At 41.9% G+C, this 25016-nt stretch overlaps 1 protein-coding gene across 1 annotated transcript in view; it reads right to left on the bottom strand.

The window, feature by feature from the left end:
- The window catches only part of MSI2 (musashi RNA binding protein 2), a 382621-nt gene that overhangs the window by 7751 nt on the left and 349854 nt on the right, over window positions 1-25016 (bottom strand). The window contains exon 14 of the mRNA XM_026656594.2: window positions 10131-10307. Coding sequence (XP_026512379.1) covers window positions 10131-10307 — 177 coding nt within the window. The remainder of the gene's footprint in view (window positions 1-10130; window positions 10308-25016) is intronic.

Below are 25016 nucleotides of genomic sequence, written 5' to 3'. Positions count from 1 at the left end.
TAACACTTAACCAAGGCCATGCGATAGGAGAGCAAGTACTGAATAATAGTCAGCCCATACTACTAAGAAGCTTGGAGCTCCAAATATATATAGATAGATATATATATATAAAAAAACAATCATTCAACACACTACTGCAACCAGAGACTGTAGGTGCTCATTTTCACCAAATTATCACAAACTATATAGATATTTTTCAACATCTGATTTGATGCTCATGCAGTAGTAACAAGTTTTCTAGATCTGGGCACGTCGAGACAGCATTCACATCCCATGCAAACTACAAAGGAACTAGTTTTAGACTACACATTGTGTTAATATTGATATTAAAATGTTGACAGCAAATAAAGCAAATCACATCTAGTAAAATCATTTTTGGATCCATTCAATACTTTACCAAACCTCCCCCCCCCCCGCCCTTTTATTTGTAAGCTATATAAAGATTTCAACATCTAAAAGGTTTGGGTTTTTTTAAAAAAATGGTATGGAATGGAACATTTTGGAGTAACTTTTTTTTTTAATTGTTATGAAGGAGATTTTTTTTTTGTTCCTTAGATTTGGAGAGCGAAGACCTCCCTCTGTCTCCAAAACTGCACAAAATAAGTAAGTGAAGATCAAAACCAAAAAAGAATTCCATAGGATCTATGACACTCACCTCCTTAAGGGGAAGTAAAAGAATTTTTTTTTTTAAGTCAGAAAAAGATGCTAACAGATAAATTTGGATCTTTAAGCATGTTAGATGATCAGATTTGGGCATTTCTCACAATCACTCTGCAATGTAAAATTTATGAGTAAAAGACTTGACTGCAAAGAGAAATGTTAGCAGGCTAGGAAGACTCATATGGAAATAGCTTGCTGCAAGATAAACCTATGTTACTTCCAAGGTCCTTACAGAAGTGCAGAGAGACATGCCTGTATGCACCATTAAGCCCACCTATTCTCTCACAGCATCCCTTGCGAGCCAGATAAAGTTAGTGTATATATACACATGTATTTTAAACTGCTCAGTTGGTTTCAATTTCCCTCATTTAATTAGACTACACTGAACAAGATGCTTGCAAATAAATAAGCACAGTGAAGAGACAAATAAATCAAAAAGATATGTAGTCTGGCAAGACCTCAATTAAATAAACCTTAGTTATCATTCTATTTGTAATAGTTAGCGAGGTTTGAGTTTTAGTCATCAACTCCGAAGAGGCGGGTATTTAAACACCTTTCTAAAAACCCCTAAATCTACCAGATGGAATCCACGCCATGCCCTGAAGAGACCCGTCCTTCTCAAATCTAACTGCACAGGCTGTTCCACCTAGGTATAGAGAGACAGACTAAAAGTGAAATTTAATACTGCACAGTCATACCCAACCTTTCATTATCTCCGAATTATTAGTATAAAGTAGCTATTAGAAACAGGCCCGAGCTGCAAAGTTTTGTATTTCCCCAAAGTTCAAGGCTGTACAGCTACAGGGTTTTGGCCTCTCTCTTTTTGCTGAGTCTCCTGCAGACAATCATAGAATCATAGGTGATTAGAGTTGGAAGAGACCTCCGGAGGTCATCTAGTCCAACCCCCTGCTCAAAGCAGGACCAACACCAACTAAATCATCCCAGCCAGGGCTTTGCCAAGCCGGGCCTTAAAAACTTCTAAGGATGGAGATTCCACCACCTCCCTAGGTAACCCATTCCAGTGCTTCACCAACCTCCTAGTGAAATAGTGTTTCCTAATATCCAATCTAAACCTCCCCCACTGCAACTTGAGACCATTACTCCTTGTTCTGTCATCTGCCACCACTGAGACCAGCCGAGCTCCATCCTCTTTGGAACCCCTCTTCAGGTAGGAGGGGAAGTTAGGAGTTAAACAGGGGATGAGTGAAGTGTGGCAGCTTGTAGACGCCCTCTCCTTGTAATCTGCAGGTAAGAACTGAGCTGATCAATTGCAGTTTTTTATTGCCGATGAAATCGAAGAGTGAGCAAGTCCTATTTCAATGTCAAGAGACACCCAGAAAAGGTTATAGTCCTACTCTAAGAATGGGCTTTGGACAAAATGAACAAAATGGGCTTTGGATCAGCTCCTTGTTAAAAATTACAACAATTTATATGCAAATTTGGTACAGCCAACATAGCCTTCAGCATCACACACTGTGGGAGTCTTAAGTCCATTGAGACATGATCATTCAGGATTTCCCATTATGCCACTGGCTCAGAATTGAGCAATCTTTCACTGAGCTGTATCAGCTAGAGTTAAATACTCCTCAATTAGATCAATTAACCAGCAAACGTAAAATGGCAACCAATGGCTTTGCAGTGGTCAGAAAGTCCAGTTTACAAAATAAATTGTGCAATGTGGCTCTTTGTAACTGGTAACAGGAGGAAGTAAGTAGGTCATCTAATTCAGCAAGTTAAAAGAAATAAGGCAAGAAGAGAGTAAACAGATTATTTTGGAACACGCTGGCAAACAAAGCACCATTTTTTAATATTAAAGATTAAATGTCAAGATAACATTTGGCCTTCTCACTCAGGAAGAAAAATATCCAGCTGAGATATTCAAAAGCCCTTTATTATCTTGCTCTAGCACACTCTTTTTTCTGGTTCAATTAAATGGATACAGGTTTTACTGCCAAGTCACACAGAAAACCAGGTTTGCCCAGTTGAGCAAATCCATGGGCCTCTAACAGGCCCACGGGAGGGAAAGAAACCATTTTAAATTTCCTTCATGCTGATTTGCAAAGAATGCAGACAGGGCCTTTACTGAGGATGACATAAGGATACACATTCCTTAGAAACAAACCATGCCAGAAGGAAAAAATTAACCGTGTTCAGGGTAGATAAACAAATAACCCCAAACAGTCCAACCATCAGCCAAAGGTCACAAGAGATGGCTTGTGGCGAACCTTAAAAAAATAACACTGCTGAGTTTTAAGAGAGTTCTCAGTCTTGTTCCATCCTAGCAATGGCGTCAATGACACAAACAATTGTACCGTCATTTCTGTCACTTGCTTTTAATTCTCATATTGAAACATATGCATGTGTGTAGAGCAGGAAAGCATTTACAAAGAAGTGTCTATTATTATGAAAGACACCACAGTCTGACTAGCGGTGCAGGTTTTGACTGTAATGTGTCTTAATGATGTGGATAATAGATACCCTCTGTGTGATGGTGTGTTACTGCATTGGCCAGATCTTCTAAATAAAGGTAATTTTGAAGACTCCATTTCAGAACATGATTTGCTGGGAAAACCCAAAGTCATAACAATGTCAAGAAGCAGTGGCAATCCCCAGAGAACACAGGGCAGATTATACATAGAAATATGCCAAGGGTTTAATTAAAAACAAACAAAACCAAAAAATATTCACAAAATAGGCCAAATTTCTCCCTGGTGTAACTCACTGAAGTCAATGGAGGTGACACCTGGGCTGAACAGGTCCCTCTGTTTTCAATATTAATTTCACGATACAATGATAAAATTACACTATTTAAAACAACAACCAGTTTCTAAAGAGTTGTGCTGTATTCTAGCATGGCTGTTCTATTCTACAGCGGTGTCAAAATCCATAAGATGAGAGAAGCTAGAGATGGAAATGACCAGATCAGAGCATCCAGCTTTCTACATGTGCAGATTAGAGACCCCCCACAAGAAGAAATCACATATCCAACTAATGCTGTGCTGCGTGTGTGGAGGGGAGTGGGAGAAACACATTTCAAAGCTTCAAATATTTTTACTTACTTAAAATGTATTTGAAAGGATGAAGTATTGGGGAGGCGGAGCTGGCTGACTGGCAGATCTGGATACTGATGTTTACAGCGTATATCCAGTGATTACTGAAGAAGCAACTGTATGAGCCTCATAAAATACCACCTCAAGTCTAACAGGAGCAGCAATATGGGCTAGATCCTCAGCTAGTGTAAATCAGAAACGCTCCATTACTTTCGGTGGAGCAATATTGATTTACACAGCTGAGGATATGGGACAGATCTTTTAGGACAGTAAAAATGGCAAGCCACCTCAAGCAGAGACTTCTCCTTAGATGGCCCCCTAACACTGATGGATTTTATTGAGATTGTCTTTTGGTACCCATTGTGGTAAACTGGAAGTGGAACAGAGCTAAGGACACTCATTTATTCTCCCTGGGATCAAACTGAGGGAGCTCTGGAATGTGAGTTAGATGGAAACAAATTCCCCTTGTTAAAATAAAATAATCATCGTAACGTACAGTGGCATGCCATTTGTAGTGAATTCCACAAGAGAGCAGCTCTCTTTATAGTCATGAATGAAAACCCCATTTCAGTGCACTGCCCTGTGCAAAATGTAACCCTGATATTGAGAATGAAGTTTTTCTGTGCAAACATAACTAAAAATAACACTAGTTTACTAGAGGAGGATTCTACTACGTACAGAGCAAGGAGAAGAGGGGATGGAATGTGAGTATCCCCTAGGTATTTACCACATTGCATGGGAGATAAAATGGGTACTCAAAAGATCTCAAAGGAAGATTTCCCACGCTTACAGGAGTTGCTGACTGATGCCAATATGCTGCTAATAGTAGCACAAATCGTTTAGCAATAAGTGGCTATAACACCACAACCAATAATATATGAAGACACATCAGCATCCAGGGTAAAATCATTCAATTTGCAACTGCAAAAATCATAAGTGGATGACAAGAAAACACTTGCTTTAGTGGTTTCCTGAAAGGAAGAGAGAAAACTAAAAGCCACCAAACAGATTTCTAGAAGCTAGTCTAATCTCTCCCCATCTCTCCCCAGGGAGTTTTGCTGACCTAAAGGTAGGGGACTATTGTTTTCCAATATCATTTTTGGCTGTCAGTCCAAGGAGATCAAGAATTAAGTGTTATCCATTCTCCCCTTCCACCCAAGGCACCAACCAGCTGATGCAAGTCTCTACTTAGCTCAGCATAAAATCACTGTCTGATGATTCAGCATTAAACATGGGCAGGTACAGTTAACTTCCTCCACTGCTAGGGATTTTATTGTACTTGTGAAGTCTTGTTGATCAGGCCCCACATTTTCCACATGCCTTAAAAGGTTTGGGTTCAATTTACTAACCAATTGCACATGAAACCATCCTGCACAGAACATTTCACAGCAGAAGAACTTCAGCCTAATAACTCAAACCTTCGAGTTTCTCATATGCAGAATTTGTGGTCCCAGTCTTTACTAGCAGATACTGTACCAGAGTAGTGTCAAGAGAGATGTGGGAAAGATCGTATGCATCTGTGATTTCTATCTCACCCACAACCCAGGGGTCCTCAGCATAAAACTGAGGATCTTTTAGATTTCCTCAGACCCAACCACTCCTTTCCAGTGGTATCTTACCCTGAGGGTCAGATGGTCCAGTGCCTAGAGCAATTGTAATCAACGGGCAGGATCCATCAGATGTGGCAGAGAATGGGATGCATAAATTTTTTGTTCAATATGTGTTTTGACTTAGTTGTGTGTCTTATTACAGACCAACTGGCTGTGCTCTGATCATTCACTGTGACTAGTAAATTTTCACCTGTACTTGAAGTTTTGCCTGTTGGCTGAATTAGGCACCAATTCACTGTGCAGCCTATAGGGGGCCGGGACAAATATTTTTTACCTCCTGTCTTTAAGAGGCGCATGCTGAAGGTGGCTATTTTCAGTCTAGGCCCAGTGCAAAAGGAAAGACTAATTTGACACTATCCTTTCCCCCTGCCTTTCCCTCCTCCAGTCCACACACCCACCCATGAGGTCCTACACAGCAGCTGCCCTTCTCCTGACTTCCCCCAGAAACCTGTCAGCTCTGCTTCTTAGTTGGTCAACAGGATGGGTGCGAACGGGCTATGCTCCCTCTTCAGCACTTTCAGTACTCACTGTCCTGCAGTGAGCAACTTGGAGTGGGAGTCTTTGCCACAGCAGTGCCATTTGGGTGGACTGGAGTTTAGGAAGCAATAAAAGCTACTACAAAACAGAGGTCAGGATGACTTGGGCAATTCTACCACCACACACTATCTGCAAAGGGAAAGCAATGCCTCTCTGTCAGTGGAGCAGGAGGGTCAGTGCATCAGTATCACGAAGGAGCTAAGAGGGATGGAGAATGTATAGTGGGGATTGAGAAGAATATTGGGTTTGACCTCTTGCAGCCACAGCAAGCCAACAAAGTCCCAATATGAGTTGAAGCCAAATGAGTAACACCCAGCAATGACAGCACCGCAGAAAGGAGGCAAAGCCCCCGTGATGTGAAAGGAAAAAGGATGCAAAAATTAAAATGATGATAACGTCTGAGTTCTCATGTCAGGAGCTGGGCAACCTGCATAGGGACACTATTTTTAATGATGATTTGCATTACACTAGCCCCCAGAGATTCCAACCAAGAATCAGGGTCCATTGTGCTATGCACTCTATAGACACAGGGAGAGATTACAGTCTAACTCGATCGGATAGGCAATAGGAATTATTATCCCCATTTTACAGATTGGAAACCGAGGCATAGAAAGATTAAGTGACTTGTCCAAATTCATATAGGGAGTCTGTGGCAGAGCTGGGAATTGATCCCGGGTCTCAGACCAAGTGCCTTAATCACAAAGCCATCCTTCCTCTCGTAGTTTTCCTTTTTAATTGTGACTTTTGGTATTTATTATTTGTATTTGTTGACTTTTTCTATCGCAGTGCAATTATAAGGAAGGGGCTGGATGTCGCTGAAATATGATTAGGTATTAAAAAGAATCTGTAGGTCTCTATTGTACCAGGAAGCCCTAGAATAAGCCAGTTCAGTTTTGTGGTCATGAACTTTTATGAGGTAAAGGTAAAACAATATTTTTGAAACAAACAAACAAACAAACAAACAAACAAACAAACAAACAAACAAACGGAAAAGCTTGAACAAAAAGTGATTGATGACTATTTGGGGGCTGCTTTTAAATTGAGATTGTAGGGGTTGATGACTGAGAAGGGGATGGGAAGAACCTATTGGTAAGAGAAAATGTAATCTCTAGTTTTATTGAAGAGTGGAACTAACTTTCTGTTGAAGGCAGCCTGCTAAGCTCTGTACAGCTCTCAAATGAGTCTCCAGTGGGAAACAACAAAGCAGTAAACATCTGTTTCAAATTTCACTCTTGGAAACAGCAATATTACACAATCGCATCCAGTCTGGGCATAAGCTAGTACTCAGAACAGATCTGGATCTGTCAACCCCAAGTTACACAAAGGACCCACCAGAATCACATTAAAAGAAACAGCTACAAAAATTATGGGACTTGCAAGCATCCAACTCCCAAGTTGTGATGTTAGTTTGTAAGACCCCAGGTTCTTAGGTCTTGTTGGCATGCAGAGTTGCACTGGTTTAGCTACAGGTGTGATTTTAAGCTGATGTGGATAAACTGGTTCACACCCCAGTGTGGACATGCTCATTTCAGTTTAAATCAGCAGAGGTTATCAATCTTTTTCTTTCTGAGCCCCACCCCATGCTATAAAAACTCCAGGCCCCACTTGTTCCACAACAACTGTTTTTCTGCATATAAAAGCCAGGGCCGGCGTTAAGGGGTAGCAGCAGGGCAATTGCCCAGGGCCCTGCAAATCTAAGTTGCTCAGGCTTCAGCCCCGGGTGGCAAGGGCTTGGGGCCCTGGGCTTCAGCCCCGCGTGGTGGGGCTTCGGCTTTCTGCTCTGGGCCCCAGTGAGTCTAACGCCAGCCCTGCTTGGGGACCTCCTGAAACCTGCTTGTGGACCCCTGGCTGAGAACTGCTGGAATATAGTATGCTTCACTTCCTGTACTCAGTTACTGGGGAGTCTTGCCAGGCACTGTTAAACAGCGGCCACTTCTCACCAGAGGTGGCCGCACCTCCTGCGATTCATCTCTGTGCACTGTACAACTGCACAGTTTATTGTACAATTCATGAAGCTAAATCTCCAAAGCTCCCTAGGGTGCATTTGGTGCTACAGAAATACAAGTTCATCCTCATTACACTCCCTCCGGATGTATCCTCAGTGATTTCCACATTCCTACATGAATATCTATAGTAACTGGTCTTTTTACTGAAATAACAGCGTAGGAGAATTTTAAAAACTCCAATAACTTCAGGACAGTTTTTCTTACGAATAGGATTTTACCATTAAATCATCCTTGTTCCCCTTTAAAGAAGCTTTTTTAACCAACTCTTAATGTGCATGTAACATACTTTTCAAAGTGTGGTTCTCCCAACACCTGATTTACATGAAGGAGCCGATAGCTGGAGCTCACATAATAATCCTAGCAGTTCAAGACATACTAAGAAGGTGGAGACTCATAATGTTACAAAATATTCTGCTGGGAGCAATGACAGGGAGAAAGCTGAGGCCAGCTTATCTGGTGCTTTGTCCTATGAACTGCCATGTTAACACAGAGCCCGCTCACAAATTAATCCAGCGTTGGACAAGAAAGGTCACCACTGAAAGATAAACTCTTTTTCGATAAAGTGTTGAGAAATTTCTAAGTCATGACTCATTATGACATTTGCCTTAGCATATGGTGTATTGCTCGAAGGGGGATTCAGAATGCCTCTCTGGGAGGGAAGGGAAAGGGCATTAGTTAAAGCATGACCAAGTCGGGCAAATAAATGCCACCCGACTCAACTCAGCTCATCCAAATTCAATACATACAAAGAAGTGGGAGAGGGGGGAAATGGAGGTTACTTACTTGTAACTGGAGGTTCTTTGTGATGTGTGGTCCCTATCTGAATTTCACATGTGGGTACATGTACTCGCGCCTGAGTGGGGAATTCTTTTTAAAAGCATAGTCCATTAGCCCACTCACGAGACCAAGACCTCTCCAGTTTCCATTCTTACTGCAATCCAAACAATCCACAGCAAAGGGGAAAGAGGGCAAGTAGTGGAATACATATAGGGATCACCCATCTCAAAGAACCTTCAATTACAGGTAAGAAACCTCCATGTCTTCTTCAAGTGATGGTCCCTATGTGTATCCCACACATGGGATATTAGCAAGCAGTAATCAAACAGGAGGTGGGTGCGAGGACATAGAAGTGATAACTGACTGTAGTTCAGCTGTCCCCACAGCTGGATCCGCAGTGGATGTCTGGACCAGAGCGTAATGTCTCATGAAGGATGGCAGAGAGCTCCAAGGAGCTGCCCTACACATCTCTAGTAGGGATACGTCTCTCAGCTTGCCCTGTGGTGGAATGTGCCCTCACCCCCTCTAGGGGGTGAATGCGAGCTAGCTGGTAACAAAAGGTAATACAGCCAAAGAGACACTTAGGAAGTCTCTTTGGAGAGGCACTGGCCCACACCACCCTTGATTCATCCTCGGTTCGGAGCAGGAGGAGTGCTATGGCACACGATTGGACAGGCGGACACTGCTTGTAAAAAAATTCCAGAGTCAGACGCATGGTGTGTATTCGTACCCACGAAGGGACCATCACATGAAGAACTAAAAGATTTAGCCATAAGATTATTGTCCTACATGGAAAATGTGCATGATACATGAATTAAGATCAATCCATTTAAGGCTTTTGGGTACTGTGGAAATAAATTACACCTGATGAGAAAATACACTCTTAAGCACCATTAAAGTGCATAGTATTTCAAAGGAAACAAACAAGGTGAGATATTTACACAGGTATAAAACAGGCATTATATAGATATAGCTATTTCTCTGGACATATGAGCTACATTTAACGTTAGGTAAAAAGATATTTTCCTCACGCAGTTGAGAAACTCGCTTAATTAAAAAGTAGAGTTAAAAATTTATGAAAAGCAATAAAAGTCACCCAAACTGAGTTAAACCCTTACATTTCAATTCTGAAGGATAAATTAACTAAGGGCCTGATCTAAAGCCCACTGAAGTCACTGAAAAGACTATATATCTATCCAGAGATTTATATGGTCCTCACCAATGTAGTATGAGAACCTGTATACCAGCACTCCGTAGGATCAGGCTACCATTGACTCCAATGGGTTTTGGATCAGGTCCTCAAAGAGCAGGGATCCCTGACCTTAAGGATTAAAGCAAAATCAGTCAAAAATTGTGGAATCAAATAAAGGGCTAAAGTGAAGTTCCATAGCCAACCGTGAACTGACATGCAGGCCTGTTTTTGTGCACCATTAAATAGGTGATGTATATAATCTTTTGTTTCCCCCAAATGAATGAAATGCTATACAAACCTGGGCTCTTAAACTGATCCGGGCTGGGAAGGTGGTGGAGGGGGGAGTTACTCGCTGAAGCAGCGTGCTCACTACGAAGCATCTGAGCCACTCGAGGCCCCATGGAACCATAGTCCGCGTACGATAACGGGGCCCGTTGGTCACCGGGCGAAGAATAGAAACCATAATCGGGGATCCCTGGAGATACAGTGACTCTATCATTGTGGATACTGGATTCTTTCTTATATTAGTCTTTTCAATGTTAAATACTGTGCTATTGCTTTTTTCTTTGCTTTGCTTTTTTAATACAGTTACAAATATGAGACATTGAAAAGTAAAAACTGAAATTTGAAGAAGAATTGTGCAAAATGTGATTAGAGGAAATCAAGGCGACTTATTCTAGTCAGTGTATGCAGAGGCAAGAAAACCTCTAGTTTTAGAGAAACCACCAGATGAATTACTGGACTTCCTCTTCCACAATACATTAGAATGAAATATAGTGTCCCGGTTATTACAGTAAGAAATACATTGCATATAGAGAGGAATAGTTGACAGCAGAAGTGAGCCAACTGGAGCTACCTTAGCTATAATTTATCCATGTAAGCTTCCACTCCCTCCCATTAGAAATATATGTGTATATGAATCTGTATACTGTGTGTGCGTGTGTATGTGTGTATGAACACACACACCCAAAAGCATGCATCCATCTATCCTGAACAATGCACTTATATCTACACACTTTATCTAATGACGTACAATCAGAACAAGTCTATGCTCTCAGCTACACCAGCGTAAACCCAGAATAATTGTTAATGTCAGTGGAGTTGACCCTGGTACAGCTGAGAGCAGAATCTGGCCCATAAACATTCAGCGCCAGTCTCATTTTAATAGATGTGCTATTCAGAAAGCGTATACTGTTATCTAGAGTACCACACAAGGAGCAGAGAGTGACTTCAGTTTATAGAAAAGAAACAACAAAATATTCCTGGGTAAACATCTCCTGTATAAATTTTACAAATCAGGCTACAAGTTCCTTCCTTCAAGCGGAGCAGATTTGAGACTTTTTAAAAATAATAGTAATAAAAAAATTAACAAGAGGAAATGATTGTTTACTCTTTGCATTACAACCACAAGCTGCCACTAGAAGAAAATGTTCCGAACACCTGCAAACCTGCTGCTCTTCCACAATTATAATTGGTTTCAAACTAAAAACAAAAGCAGGCCTGTGCTTGTGGTTACAGTAACTGAGAAGAGGAGAACGGGGGGGGGGGGGGGGAGATAACAGGAAAAGAAAGACTTTACATTAAATTTAACATCTACTGTCTTGTCAACTGCCGAGCAAAAGAGGCCCCTCGATATCCCGGTATGCCTACACTGCAGTCCAGAGATGTGAGAGCTGGATCGAAGCCAGCTTGAGTGTCAAAAGCTATGAAGCCGTGGCAGCATGGGAGGCTGCAGGGGCTAGCCCTGGCTGCCCAGAACCCTGGGTACATACTAGATCATATTAGATCAAGCTAGATGAAAACTTGCTTGGGTACATCTACGAACGCTGCAGAAATGCCTCCTGACTGTAGTATAGACATGCCCTTGGTCTGCCGTGTTGGCTAATTAAAGGCTGGCTCCAGTAGTAAAGCGAAGCGAGAGTATGCGGAAAAGCAGCAAACAGCTTTCATGCCGAGAATGAAAAGGTGTGGGCAGCTGGGATAAGAATTAAACAGAGTGAGCTGCCTGGGAAATTACTTCCTTCCTCCACTTCCTCCCCGCATCTCTCTTTTTATAAAATAGTTCTTCCTCAGCTGAAATTTCCTTCTGATTTCATGCCAAGCATTTTCCAATGGTTCTCTCTCACCCAACGCCTGTCATTTCCAATCAACTTTCTTTCTTCCAAGCTCCTCTCCACTCTTGCTCTATCCTATTAACCCTGGCGGTTGCTTTCTGCATGTCCATGCTCCCTGACAACTTGTTGATCTAGCTCTCTAATTTCTGGATGACTCTCTCCCCTCTCCTATCATAAACAGCCACGCACAATTTGGCAGACATTTCCACCATCAGTGTTTATGATAATAACTACACGTGCTAGAAAGCAGCAGGAAATTTTCAATATAACTATCATTAAGACAAAACGCTTTAAATCAAAGCCATTACCCGCTACTGAGACTTAAAGCTCACAAGATTAGGCCGCTTTTTATCTTTATGAAAAATTCATAAAACATGCTGCAAAAACATCTTCCTGTTCGAAGGAGTAAATGATATAACAACATTTAACGCTACCGATACAGATGAAAGTGGATACCAGAGCGGCGCAGGGTTATACACATCAGGGAGATGGCATTCAACAAGGAGCTCTGAGACACGCGGAGAGGGGCATAAACGAAATGGAGGGGGAAAACTCCTGGCACGACACTCAAACATCACATTCCTGGAGACAAGTGGCAACCATTTGAAGATGTTGCTGGTTGACTGTCAGTTTTTTAGCATAACATATTGAATGAGTTTATGTTTTGAGGGCAAGGCCAAATCTACAAAACTGGGTTCTAGAGGGAAACTTTCCCAAAGTTTTGAGGGCATTTGAATTGGGGCTTTCCATGAGCATTTTCATCTGCGCTCCCGCTCTGGTTTTCTTAGGTGCTTGTATAGACAGCTAGGATAGAGGGATATACATACACGGCCTCCATTTTTAATTGCCCAACTAGACAGACCATAAAAGAGCCTGATTTTCAGAAAGTGCTGAGCACTTGCTCTCTGAAAATCATGCTCCTTTAAGGTCTCTCAAGCTGGGCACCCAAAACCATGAGTCACTTCAGACAGCGTGTGTGCGCGCTTACACACTCACATCTACATACGTAGGTTAATATCCCCAATAGTGCCAAGCATTATAGTGCTATAGAGGTCGGGAGAGAGAGACGACGCCTCTTTCACAACAGGTAGCTTCCATTCATTAATATTTAGATAGTGCTTTCAAGGTGTAAAGAGTTAGGTAGTGTTTGAGAGACAAGTGCTGTAGCTGGATTTTAAAAGGAGCTGGGTAATGTTACAGATTGTAGTTACAGAAGCTAAAATAATAGGTAAGCAGATCTCATGTGTCAAGACATGAGATGACCATAAGCAGCCATTGGCATTCAGAGATCTTTTTGCCTTCCTCTAACACATCAGGTATCGCAATATACAGAAACCGAATTTGCTGAAGCAGAGTAGGTCAACCGTTCACATCTGGTATGCTGTCTGTGTCAGTGGCCAATATGCGAACGCTTCAGAGGAAAGTGAAAGGAAAACGTCATACACCCGGCTGATTGGGCAATACTGGTTAAGTTGGGGTGGGGCAAAGACCTCCTTCCAGACCCCTCTGGTAATCAAATGATGTTCTGAAGCATGAGTGATTATCACTCAGCATGCATGACTGCAGAGGTTATTGCTGATCATAACATTATCCAGACCCTTTAAAAATGCAGCTACAATATTTGATTATACTACTACTTATCATTCAGCATCTTCAGAGCCCTGTACCAACATTAACTAATTAGTCCCCATGACCTTAGTGTATTATTATCCCCATTTTACAGGTGAGTAAAGAGAGGTCAATGACCTGATTTACAGAGGTGCTGTGCACCGCACTCCCATTTACGCTCATGGGAGAGAGCCTGGTTTTCAGAGGAGCTAGATACCCCACGTGTCTAGCCAAGGCCACACAGGCAAGTCAGTGGCAGAGTCTGAAACAGTCTGCAGACTCTCCTGGCTCTTAGTCCCATATTCAGATCCATTAGAATATACTGCTTCTCTGACTTGCTGCAGTAGCAAACATCACAGTGCTACCAAGTCCAGCCTCTTCCAAATCCATTTGCTACATCTCAACAGCCTTATATAGCTATGCTGCTAGATACAGTATGCTCTTTTGTGATCAGGCACCAGAAGCTCTAAATCCTTCACACACAGAATATCGCTTTCTGTCAATGACCGACCGCTGCCAGACACTTTGGTCCCTGCCTGGGGCACGTTTCCTAAGGACTGAAATGTTTTGGTCGAACTAAAGTCTCTGGGCTTAATATACGGGTATCTGGGTGAAAATGAATAGTCTGTGATATATAGGAGGTTAGACTAGATGATCTAATAGTCGCTTCTGGGCTTATTGCAGGGATAACAGCAAAATGGCGGCACGTGGGGTAAAGATTACTAGGCATAGCAGTTAGAGCTAGAACTGAACAAAGCGTCAGAGGACTGGTATGCTCCTAAACCCTATGCACACGACAGGCACAGTTATAAGCATTAGCACTGCTCAAATCCACACCTAATAATTATCCAAACCATGTTCAAAAACCAGATATAAACTAACCGGGGCCTATCTACACGACAATTACAACTATAGGCAGGGACCCAGTTACAACATGACCACCCCCGACTCTTTTCCAACACGTTTCTTTTGGGGTAGCGGAGATGGAACTTTGCCCGTTCCCTACGCTGGGCTGAAGCCAAGCCAACTGAAGTGCAGATAACATAGCATAGTCTTGGCTATGCAGTGTATCAGAGTCAGGCACACAACCCGTCAGTGACGTCACAGTAAAACGGCTGTAAGAGGGGGGTAAATCCATGGTTGCAACAAGAAGAGGTGATCTAAAAGTCTCTCTGTATGCGGTAACTGTACCAGCAGCAACTACTGATGCGCACCGCTGTTGTTAGCCTGTTTCAAGCCCTAGCTTGGATATGGGCCTGCTAGAATGATGTTGGAGTATTAAAAATACTTGACGAGCACTGATTTGCAAGAAGACACAAAATACAATCTATTCAAGCCTGTCTCTTCTGAGTCCCGTAATTACGTGCCACGAGAAATAAATACGTTTCTCGGCTTAACTGTAATTTTTTGCGAGCGATCAATATTTATTGCCTAATCACATTTTCCATATTGCAAGTTAATGGTGTCACTCTCACATGGGGCCAGAGTACTACACAGACGCCATGCAAAGCTTCACTTCTAGAAACTGCAATCAGGGAGCCAGCTCTTGTCGCAGCCTTTACAAAAGGATTTCCACTCGAGCGGCTCATCTTTAATCATTATAAAAGCACAGAAGTTTAATCCATTTTTGATGTAAGCGCTAATAGCTTTGTGTCCTTGAAGTTCAAAGTGGTCTTCGTGCATGTCGCTAATTAGCCGAGCAAGCAGCCATTCAGCTCCCTCTCATGTTTCTAATTAGATCCTTAACAACAAACAAATGTCAACCTTACAAAGGCTGTGCTACATTCTCCTCCATTAGTTAAACAGTTTGGGAGGGATGCAGATGCCATTTTTATGCCATTTTTCCCGTTGGAACATCTTGCACCCTAGTCCGACACCTCATCTAATCTCCAGGCTGGATGACGTCACTCGGTTAGGCTACTGTCGAGCGACGAGGCCAGTGACGTCTGTGGCTTGGATGCACGTACTGGTTAGCGGTTCTGCAGGCTTACAAGGAGCTGAGGATACGAACCTGGCTAGGCAGACATTTTGCATTACAAGGGAAAGGGAGACAGCCCAGAATGCTCGCTGCTCTGCTGTGACACTTCAAAGGGGCAGGATGGAGGACAGAGCTGCAGCTTGGGTGAGTTCCAACAAAATAAACAAGGATTGAGAGTACTTAGGCCTTGTTTACACGTCTTTTTTGGTGTGTTTGTGTGTGGGGGGAATCTCCCACTGATAGGAGTGACAGGCCACAGGTGGCTGCTGGCCCAGTGTCATCTATATCTGCTCTGAGCAGAGGAGGGCGACCAAGTGATAAAGATGCCAGTGTCCTGTACACTACTGCTAGCAGTGCTGAGAGCTGCTCAAAAGAGCCTACCCTACCTACAACCACCACGATTTAGTAGGTGGCTGGTTGGTTGATCAGACTGTATGATGCACGTTTGATTTGTGGAAACACCCTCCTCCCACCCGAAGTTGCCACACCGTCCCCTCCACTCTTCTGAAGTGATGCCACATCTGAGCAGGGAGGGACTCCGGGAAACAGCAGCCCAGACCACATTTTGTCTTTACTGTGGCACTTCCAAGGAGCAGCACAAGTAACGGAAGGGATTAGGCCCGGGCTCCATCAGTTTGATAGCTGACTCAAAGCCTCCAAAGCAGACTAGAAAGCCACATCTTAAACACAGGACTTCACTTGCCAAAGATGCTGGGCACATGTGCACGTGAGAGTTCAATCGGGCACACGGCTTGCAGCAGCACCACCAGATCATTTCATTACTGTCCATATACTGCACCAGAACAGCTCCATAGCACACACTCTCATGTTTTATCAGTTAAACCAAGGCAGCCAAATAATAATAATTTATACACCGATTATATATGCAAATCAAATTCTGATTTTTCAGTCATTTTACAAACAGGTGCCCATCTAATAGTACGGGAATTTAAAGTTACTTTAAAATCGCATGTATTGTAACACTTTAGATACTTTACGCTAAATGCTCAGGACTGTTTTCTTTCACTTCTACTGCACCTTCCCCACTCTCCTCCCTCTGCCACCACTGCCCCCTCCCCCTGCTTTGGATAACTGTAATGCCTTTACATTTCAAAAGAAATTTACTTAGATTTTAGTTTATTTAGGTTGTAAACTCTTTGGGGCAGAGTTCAGCTCTGTGTTTGTACAGTACCTAGGACAAGGGGGGTCCTGGGACATGACACCTAATATTGACATGACTGTAATACATGATGAGGTTTTCCTCTCCTTCTAACATAGTACTGCAACGATGCATTTATCATGAGATAAGGTAAATGGCTCTTTTCTAATTTCAACCCTTTGGCTTCAGAGATGGTGTTTTCAAATGTGCCTAAGGGAGTTAGGCACCTAACTCCCTTTGAAAGTAACTTCCTTTGAGACCCTTTGCAAATCTCAGACGAGACTCCTTTCTTGGCGCCCCCAAATCAACTCTCAACGCTCCCCCATCCTTTATGCTCTTTTAAAGTGGCTGATTTAGACTCCGATCCTGCAAATGCTTTCGGAAGGTGGCTGTGGATCGCCCCACTGACTCAACCCAATAGGGCTACCTGTCGATGTCAAGTGACACATGCAAATGTTTGCAGAACCAGGACCTCAGGTTGAATCCTGTGAAGTGCTGAGAATCCTGAGTTCCCATCAATTTCAATGGGTGTTGAGCGTGCTCAGCACATTGCAGGATCTGACCCATCTCATATTTTCAGGGGAAAGTCCTAACAGGATTGGCAAATGCCTGTCCATGTCTTAGCCTTTACTGACATCCTACAAAGAGGCAAATGGGGGAAAAAATTTACCTGCGATCTTGCTCCCACATGAAATTCTTTACTAATAATTTTGCTATTTAAAGTGAGGAAAGAGCAAACCTCTCTAGCATGATCACCTCTTATTGGACGATAAGAAATCTGTCGCTACTTATACCATGGGCAACCACATTTGCATTAATTGTTTATCACAGCCTGGACAGACCTTTTATTAATATTAATGAGTAACTGGAAACAAAGGGCCCCTTTATTTTTAGCCTACTCTAATTGCGTAGTAATTACTCATCTACAAAACAAATGAGCCGAACTCCATCGCCATGGCAACAGAAACTTCGGCCTCCCACTGTAACACATTAACCGGCTATCATTTCTGTTAATTTTAAATTGAAGCCTTTTGTACAATAACAGGCAGTGGAAGAGCCAAATTAAAACAAAACTGGGACTTCATTTTACTGCATATTTTAATTCACATTTTGCTCCTAAAGCATCTCCTTCATACACGCACCTACCTATGGATCACTATATGGAAACATCCCGGACTGTACAGAAAAGGGAAAGGAATTTTTTTTAAAACCCAGCCTTCTTCTTCTACCAGGAGTTTACACAAGACATGGGTATTAAACGGATTAGAATTAACTAGCCAAACATGTATATGATATTAAGCAATGATGGGTGACGCAACTGCACTGACAGGTAAGCAAAAGAAAGTCATTCCCAAAGTCATTCCTAAAAGAGACCAGTCCATTCAATTAAGCCAGAGGTTCTGAAACTCCGTCACAGTGCAGACCACATTTTAACAGAGAAACCGTCTCTTGGAAACCCTCCCATTCTAGTCACGCCTGCATGTGGGCAAAGTAACATGGTATTAGGAAAGTACTCTAGGCTTCCCCCTTTAATGCTGTTCTGCAACGGGAAGTAAGGAGAAACCAGCACCATGCGATCAAACAGCTCTGCACTAAATTGAGTAGGAATCGGATTTTGCCCTTAGATGCTGCACGTTTTCCAGGCGAGTTGCCCATATAGTATTTTGCCCTTGGTCCCATAGGTTGTAGTTGCAGTTTTCTATGAGCAAAAAAGACAGTGAGAGGACTTAGATGTGTGTGTGTGTGTGGGGGGGGGGGTTATGTACTCTGAACAATGATGTCTAAAGAAGAAAGAGCACTCTGATGTTATTCTAGGACACCAGGAGGAGTTTTTCTAGCCTTATAATGCTTAGAAGTTTCTGAACTGTTCCACGTGAATGCTGCCATTGACATTAGAGGAAATGAATCTCCTACCTACGGCCTTATCCAGCACCCATTGAAGGCACTGGGAATCTCTGTAGCATAAGGGCAAACCATTAGCGGTGACCACATAGGAGCCATCATTAGGTCCCCTTTAAGGCAATCGTTGTTTGCCATGACACTTGAGACACAGCCCTTAGGGGAGAGTCAATGGAGACCTAAAGAGGTTTCTAAAGAAAAACTGAAACCAGCTGGGGGAAGTGAGGGCATAACAATAATCCTTTGCGCACATGTGGCACTTTCCCACAAGGTGCTTTGGCTACGCCAATTGTATCTCACCCCACCCTGATAGGTAATATTCTGTCCATCATACAGAGGGGGAAACTGAGGTACAGAACGCTGAAGTGACTTGCGCATAGTCACACATTGATTCAGAGGAATACAGCCATTGGTTCTGATCCTTTGCTGCAATTACCAGACAACACTCCTCAAATGAACTTGCTGTCTGACTTTTTTTTCCCCACTAGTGTAGGTCCATATATCTAAAGTTCAATTCTACTTTCTCTGGCTTTTACTAACCAATTATCCCTTTGAGTTAATGCCAAGGCAGACGGATACAAAAGTTTGCTGTAGTGAAAAGACCTCTGTATTCTTTTTACTTGCCTGTATCTCAAACAGAAAGTGGGGGGAGAAAAAGATTGTCTCTGTACTCACTGTATTTAACTTTCTACTGCGTTTTGGGGTCAAATTATTTGAAAATACTAGTGTAAAAGCTTGTAAAATGTGTGTGGTTTGCACCTTTAGCAGCTACTTCACATAGAAGATATCAAGCTCAATTTGTACTGCCCTGTTGGGTCATGATTCGGCAAGATTCTTAAGCATGTGCTTAACTTTAAACATGTGAGTAGTTCCATTGAAATCAACTGGACTATTCACATGCTTAAATTCAGGCACGTGCTTAAACACTTTCCTGAACTAGGGCCTGACTGCTGAAGGTCTTGGTTTCAAACCTTGCTGATAACTCATGTAAGGGTTTGTTACATTATGTAAAATAAAGCTGCATTCCAACAACCAGGAGCTTTGTCCCTAAAAAAAAAAAATCAAATCGAATGACATTAACTGGCTGTTCCAGCACTTTGCTAGAATAGAGTAAAATCTACTTGTCAAGCGTAAAACTTTCAGTGCTCTGAAACGGAAACGTTTTCCTGACTACGTGATTAGCCTGTTTGGATCACAATACAGTTCAAGCTTATGTGGAGCCACCACTTGGCGTGTGTCGAGAGGCACCCCGGCAGCCAGAACGATCTCTGTGGACAAGTGTTTTCCCATTGAAAATAATTCCACTGATTGAAAAGCCCATGAAAAGTTAGCTACTACATTCATTAAAGATTAACTCATGCTGTACTTAAGTCTGTACTTCAGAGCTGGTCACTAATTGCACTGGAGATGATGTATCAAGTGCACGGGATTTTCTATTACAAAGTTATTGATTAAAGCTGATGTATTTTAACCACAATAGACTTCAGGCAGGAGCCCAGTAAAATGACTAGAGCCAAGGTCAGTGCCTGGCAGCAGCAGCAGATTATTTTAAATTTACTGAAATTTTTATATGGCTGCGTAAGAGGTTCAGTCCCTCAAGGATAAATAAAATGTTTCCAACAATAAAATAAGATAAACAGTATTTTGTGGGGTTTGAGCACTGGAAGGCACTTCCAGGCGTATGTTTTCTATAATGGCTTTGAAATTATCTTGGATCAACACATGACTTTAGACCCGTAATAGAAATGATTCGGCTTTAATTCCCTTTTTAAAACAAAACAAAACAACCCCGCGTCCTTCAGGGAAGTAATTGCAGAGCACATAAAATAGCGAGGAGAAGAGAGTTGTCACTAACAAGGCCAAAAAAACCCCTCTCAAGGAAATGCATAATGACCTCATCTCTACAGACGTGTTGCACACGCCTAGAAGAAAATGGAGTATTTACCCTTCAGACATGTGCTTATTCAGTGCAGAGTTTGGTTTCTTTTACTCCTATTCCTATAACAGGAGACATTTTCCTTTTGTTTGCATTCAACTGTTTAATCCACAAGATAGATCATTTAACCTACTGGGAATGGAGGATTTTTACAGCAAGTACACACGTTATGTAGGTACAAAATGGTGCAGGTTCTTCAATTTCATGCCTTCTTCTCAGAACAACATTTTCAGATGCAGCCTTAATATTATAAAAATGAGCAAAGGATAAAAATCTTATGCAGCTGCTAATTTTTAGATGTATCAACTCTGCAGAGTTCCAGTTGCCAGCCTCTGTCAAGTAATTATTGGATGTTCCAGTGGAGTGAGAAATTTCATCCTGCTTCCTTTTCCCAGGTGGGGCTGCTTGTTAGGTTCCGGTTTTTCAGATTGCATGGCTTGGATTAAATTTTATGTACTTTTATATAGTAAAATAAAAAAAGGAGTGCAGTTCCATGTGAGCTGTCACTCCAAAGGAAAATACCCTAAATCGGCAGTATCAATTCCAAGTTGGTTCATCGTTAGATTGTTCAGCTGTTGGTCCTTATGACATTTCAACGTGTTGATCTAGATTTCCCTCATTCCACACACACAGACCAACTGTTGTCCCACTATTTTATTACTATAATTTGCTAACACAATCAGTGCTTAATGACAAGACTAAATATTTTTAGTGCCCCTTATTTAAGTGTAAGACATGGATTTCTACACCCTCTGCAATTTGCCGCTCAGCTAACTTTTAGATACATTCCTCATTTCATCATGTCTTTCACATTAAACAGTGGGTCCCTGCATCTCTGCAACAGATTGAAATCTAAGGGGTAAATTATTTCCCTCTCTCCCTTTGATGCATAAATGTTGCAACTCTTCACTAGCAATAAGGGAAATCTTGTGCACCATGCATCCAGCAGACAGTCTAGATGTCTATAGGATTGTGATTGTGTCAACTACAACCAAGAAGTTCTTTGGCTAATTTATTTTTTTGCTCTATCAGAGGTAAGGAGCACATACAAATTCTTAATTGCATCTTGAAAGCACATTCAAGATACTTTCAATAACATTTGCTGAGATAAGTGTCCTGGAGACTACACTGAACATACTCCGCAGACTATGAATGTGCTCAAAACTAACATTTAGGCCACAGGAAGAGCTCCTAACTCTACTGGAGGGAGGTGGGGGGAGTCGGAGCACTGTAGGGGAACTTTTCTACTCCCAGCAGGATATTTTCTGACAAACAAACTAAAACGAAAAAAAAAAAGTAATTCAGGACTTGAATTACCAGCTGTTAAATCTAGTCACTGCTGCTTCATTTTGAAAATAATTTAAAAAGTTAAGTGCATAAAACTGGGTGCAAAAAGCAAAGACATTTGTTGGCTCAATGGCAAAGATGATGAACTTGTCTTTTACTCCTAATGCTGGTATTTATGAAATGTTAAATCTTAATTTAAAAATGTTCCCTTAAGCCCAGCGACATGGCAATGAATACAAACCATGACTAGCACAGAGTCTGTTGCATAACAAGATTTGAGGTTTATGACCTAAAAACAATTCCCTTGTGTCTCAGGAGAGTCTGGTAGGAAGCTGTTTTACATACATTATATTATTTAGCTATCCTATGGGGTGGTTTGCATTTTGTACAAATGGTTTAAGACCTCCAAAGAATGATTCTATGGGCTAATGCAGACAGTTGAGGGATTAATGAGGAAATCATGATTACAAATGATTTAAAACAAAATCTTAATTTTCTAATACAAATTAAAATAACAGAACATACTGTATTTATATTCAAAGATCTAATTCCCAGGATTTTTAATTTGAAAAATAAGGTAAATTTACTATCAACATAAGCGTATGTGTGAGTTCTTGTGGTAGGAAAGGATGTAGGTTAGCTACAGCCATGTTCAATTTATAAATTCAGATAATGGGGTTTAACAAATACAGTACTATGGATCCAAGCCTTTAGGAGTACACTGGTTTCTTGATAGCCCTACTCTTCCAATCAAACCAATGCTATGCTTTTGACTGACACACTATTTCAAGTTGATGATACCTATAATATCAACTCAACAATGCATGTTCTACAACTACATCTACTGCTACCAGTACGACTACTACAGTGCATGCATTTAGTTCAGTCCCACAGATACATACACTCTAAGAACAGGCAAGGGGAGATGTGAAATGTTTTACGGTACGACAGGTGTTTTGTTTTTTTAAGTAGGGGAAATTAATAAAAACATAAAAAGAAAAAGTGTACAAAAAAAAAGAGACATTTCTCAAGAGTTGATATGAGTTGTTTCTTGAACCGTTTCATCTGAACAAGCAAAAAACATGCAACCAGCTGCTACTAACAAGAAGCTGGACACTGAGAGAGGATTAATAGGTGTGGACAAACCTTCCCGCTGAGCGCGCTCAGAAGAGTGTTTGAGAGGAGGTGTGCACGTCCGAGTGTAAGAGAGGCCGGAAAGAATGCCTCAGAGACACCCTCTCTCACAGCAGCCCCAACCAAGCAAGAGAGAAAACAACAAAAACATAACTGCTCACACTCACCATCAAGGTCAGTAGCTCACGTTACTAGATTTGTTATAGCTGGCAAGTATAAAGTACAGTAAGGGGTTGTTGGGGGCTCAGGGATCAAAGGCAGCATTTGCAGTTGGAAACTGGCAAGGTGTTAAGGGCAGGGGGAGGGAGGGAAAGAGGTATATACCCTTAGCTCCAAACCACAAGAGAGTCCTGAGCCTTCCCTGCTTTATACCTCGTCATCATTTATACTGGGCAGAGTGGGGGTAAAATGTTGCCCTTCTGATTTGCTAATGTTTGTGCCCCCCCTTTGAATGACTGCCCAAGGTGTCAAGCAGTGAAGAATCAGGCTTGTCGCATTATTATTTTATTCTCCACTCATCAGGGAGGAATAGTTAACGCTAACAAGCTGGGGAGCACACTAAGACTATGGGGCGGGGGGGAACCCAACAACTTTCTGCCGAATTTAATTTGTTTATTTTTTTTTTCTTCCAAATTAATTCCTACCCTCCCAAGTGTAAGATAAAAATGTTTCCCCCTCTCTGTTTTCCTTTTTTTAAACAGCACTTACAAGACAAAAATGATTATGTTCAAAATATGCCAGGTGAAATTAAAAGAAACGTGACACTGATAGTGAAATTGTCTAGGAGGAGTTTGCAGCATTCAGACTTTCAAGCTTGCTAATTTTACATGGCCCAGGTCCCAATTCATTAAAAAAAAATACAAGGAGGGATGAGTTTATCAAAGCCAACTAGAGGATTTAGCCACACAGCTCCCACGGAAGTGAATGGGAACTGTATGGCTAAATCTAAGTCAGTTTAGAAAAATGTCACCCATTGCGTCTACATGGACGTGTTGGTTTGGTGCGTGATTTATAAAGGGAAGCACCAAAGCATAAACCTCCCAGTCTGGGAGAAGAGTTTAGCAAGTGAGAATGACACTGAACACGAGGACAGGGAAATGTCCCTTTCTACTGATCACAGGAGTTACTGTTGCAATTGGTACCAGACCTTATTCCATCTAATAATAGTAATTGGTGATTGTATTCCCACAAGCAGAAATATAACAAAACAAAACAAAAGGAAGAAAGAAAGAGGGAGAGAAGGAAACAGAAGCCCACAATGTGCAGAATCACAAAAATGATTACTGACCAAAAGGTTCATGACATTAAGACAGCTGACATGCAAGTTAACTGCACCCCAGGCTGAAATAATCTAGGCATATTCTTTTGATGATTATTAAGCAAACATGCAAATTTTCCACAGTACACGTAAGAACAGCATCTTAGGTTACACAGCGGTCATTGATGCCCAGACAACACGGTGATGGGGCTTTAGAAATGCATTAGACAAAGTCTTGCCTGGAAGTGTGCATGCATTTTGGGTGCTGAACAGATCTTAGTTTTCTTATGGTCCATATTTTTGAAAGAGCTCAACTCCCTAAATAAAGTGGCCAGGCTTTTACTGGGAATCTGGGAGCTGCTGAGCGCCAAACACTTCTGAAAATCTTGCCACTTTGTTTAGGTGTCTGAATGGGAGCTGTCGGTGCGGAGATCTTCGCAAAAATCTGGCACTAGAAATGTTCCAAGATTCATGTCCAAAAAGGCAGCTATATAAAAAATGCATTGAAGTGAACACGAAAGTTTTGGGAGTGCACTTAAGCTCTGATCCCGCAAACATTTATGCATTTGCTTAGCTTTACTACTGTAAAGAGCCCCCTTGAAATGAATGAAACTACTCATGGGAATAAAGTTAAGCACGTGCTTAAGTGTTTGCAGGATCAGGGCCTGAATTTTCAAATGAATTGGCACAAGTGGAAAGTGGAGCTCTGATTTATTCACAGAGAAGGTATAGCGTAGCAGCACAAATGGAACCGCCCCAGTAAGGTGCTGTGGAATAGAGTGTGTGTGTGGGGGGGGTGTTTCTGTTGCCC

The sequence above is a fragment of the Terrapene carolina genome, unplaced genomic scaffold (genome assembly GCF_002925995.2).
Source record: "Terrapene carolina triunguis isolate 2854851 unplaced genomic scaffold, T_m_triunguis-2.0 Scaffold231, whole genome shotgun sequence".
NCBI classification, from domain to species: domain Eukaryota; kingdom Metazoa; phylum Chordata; order Testudines; family Emydidae; genus Terrapene; species Terrapene triunguis.
Note: the sequence above shows the minus strand (reverse complement) of the source record. Positions and strands in the feature narration are given on the sequence as shown.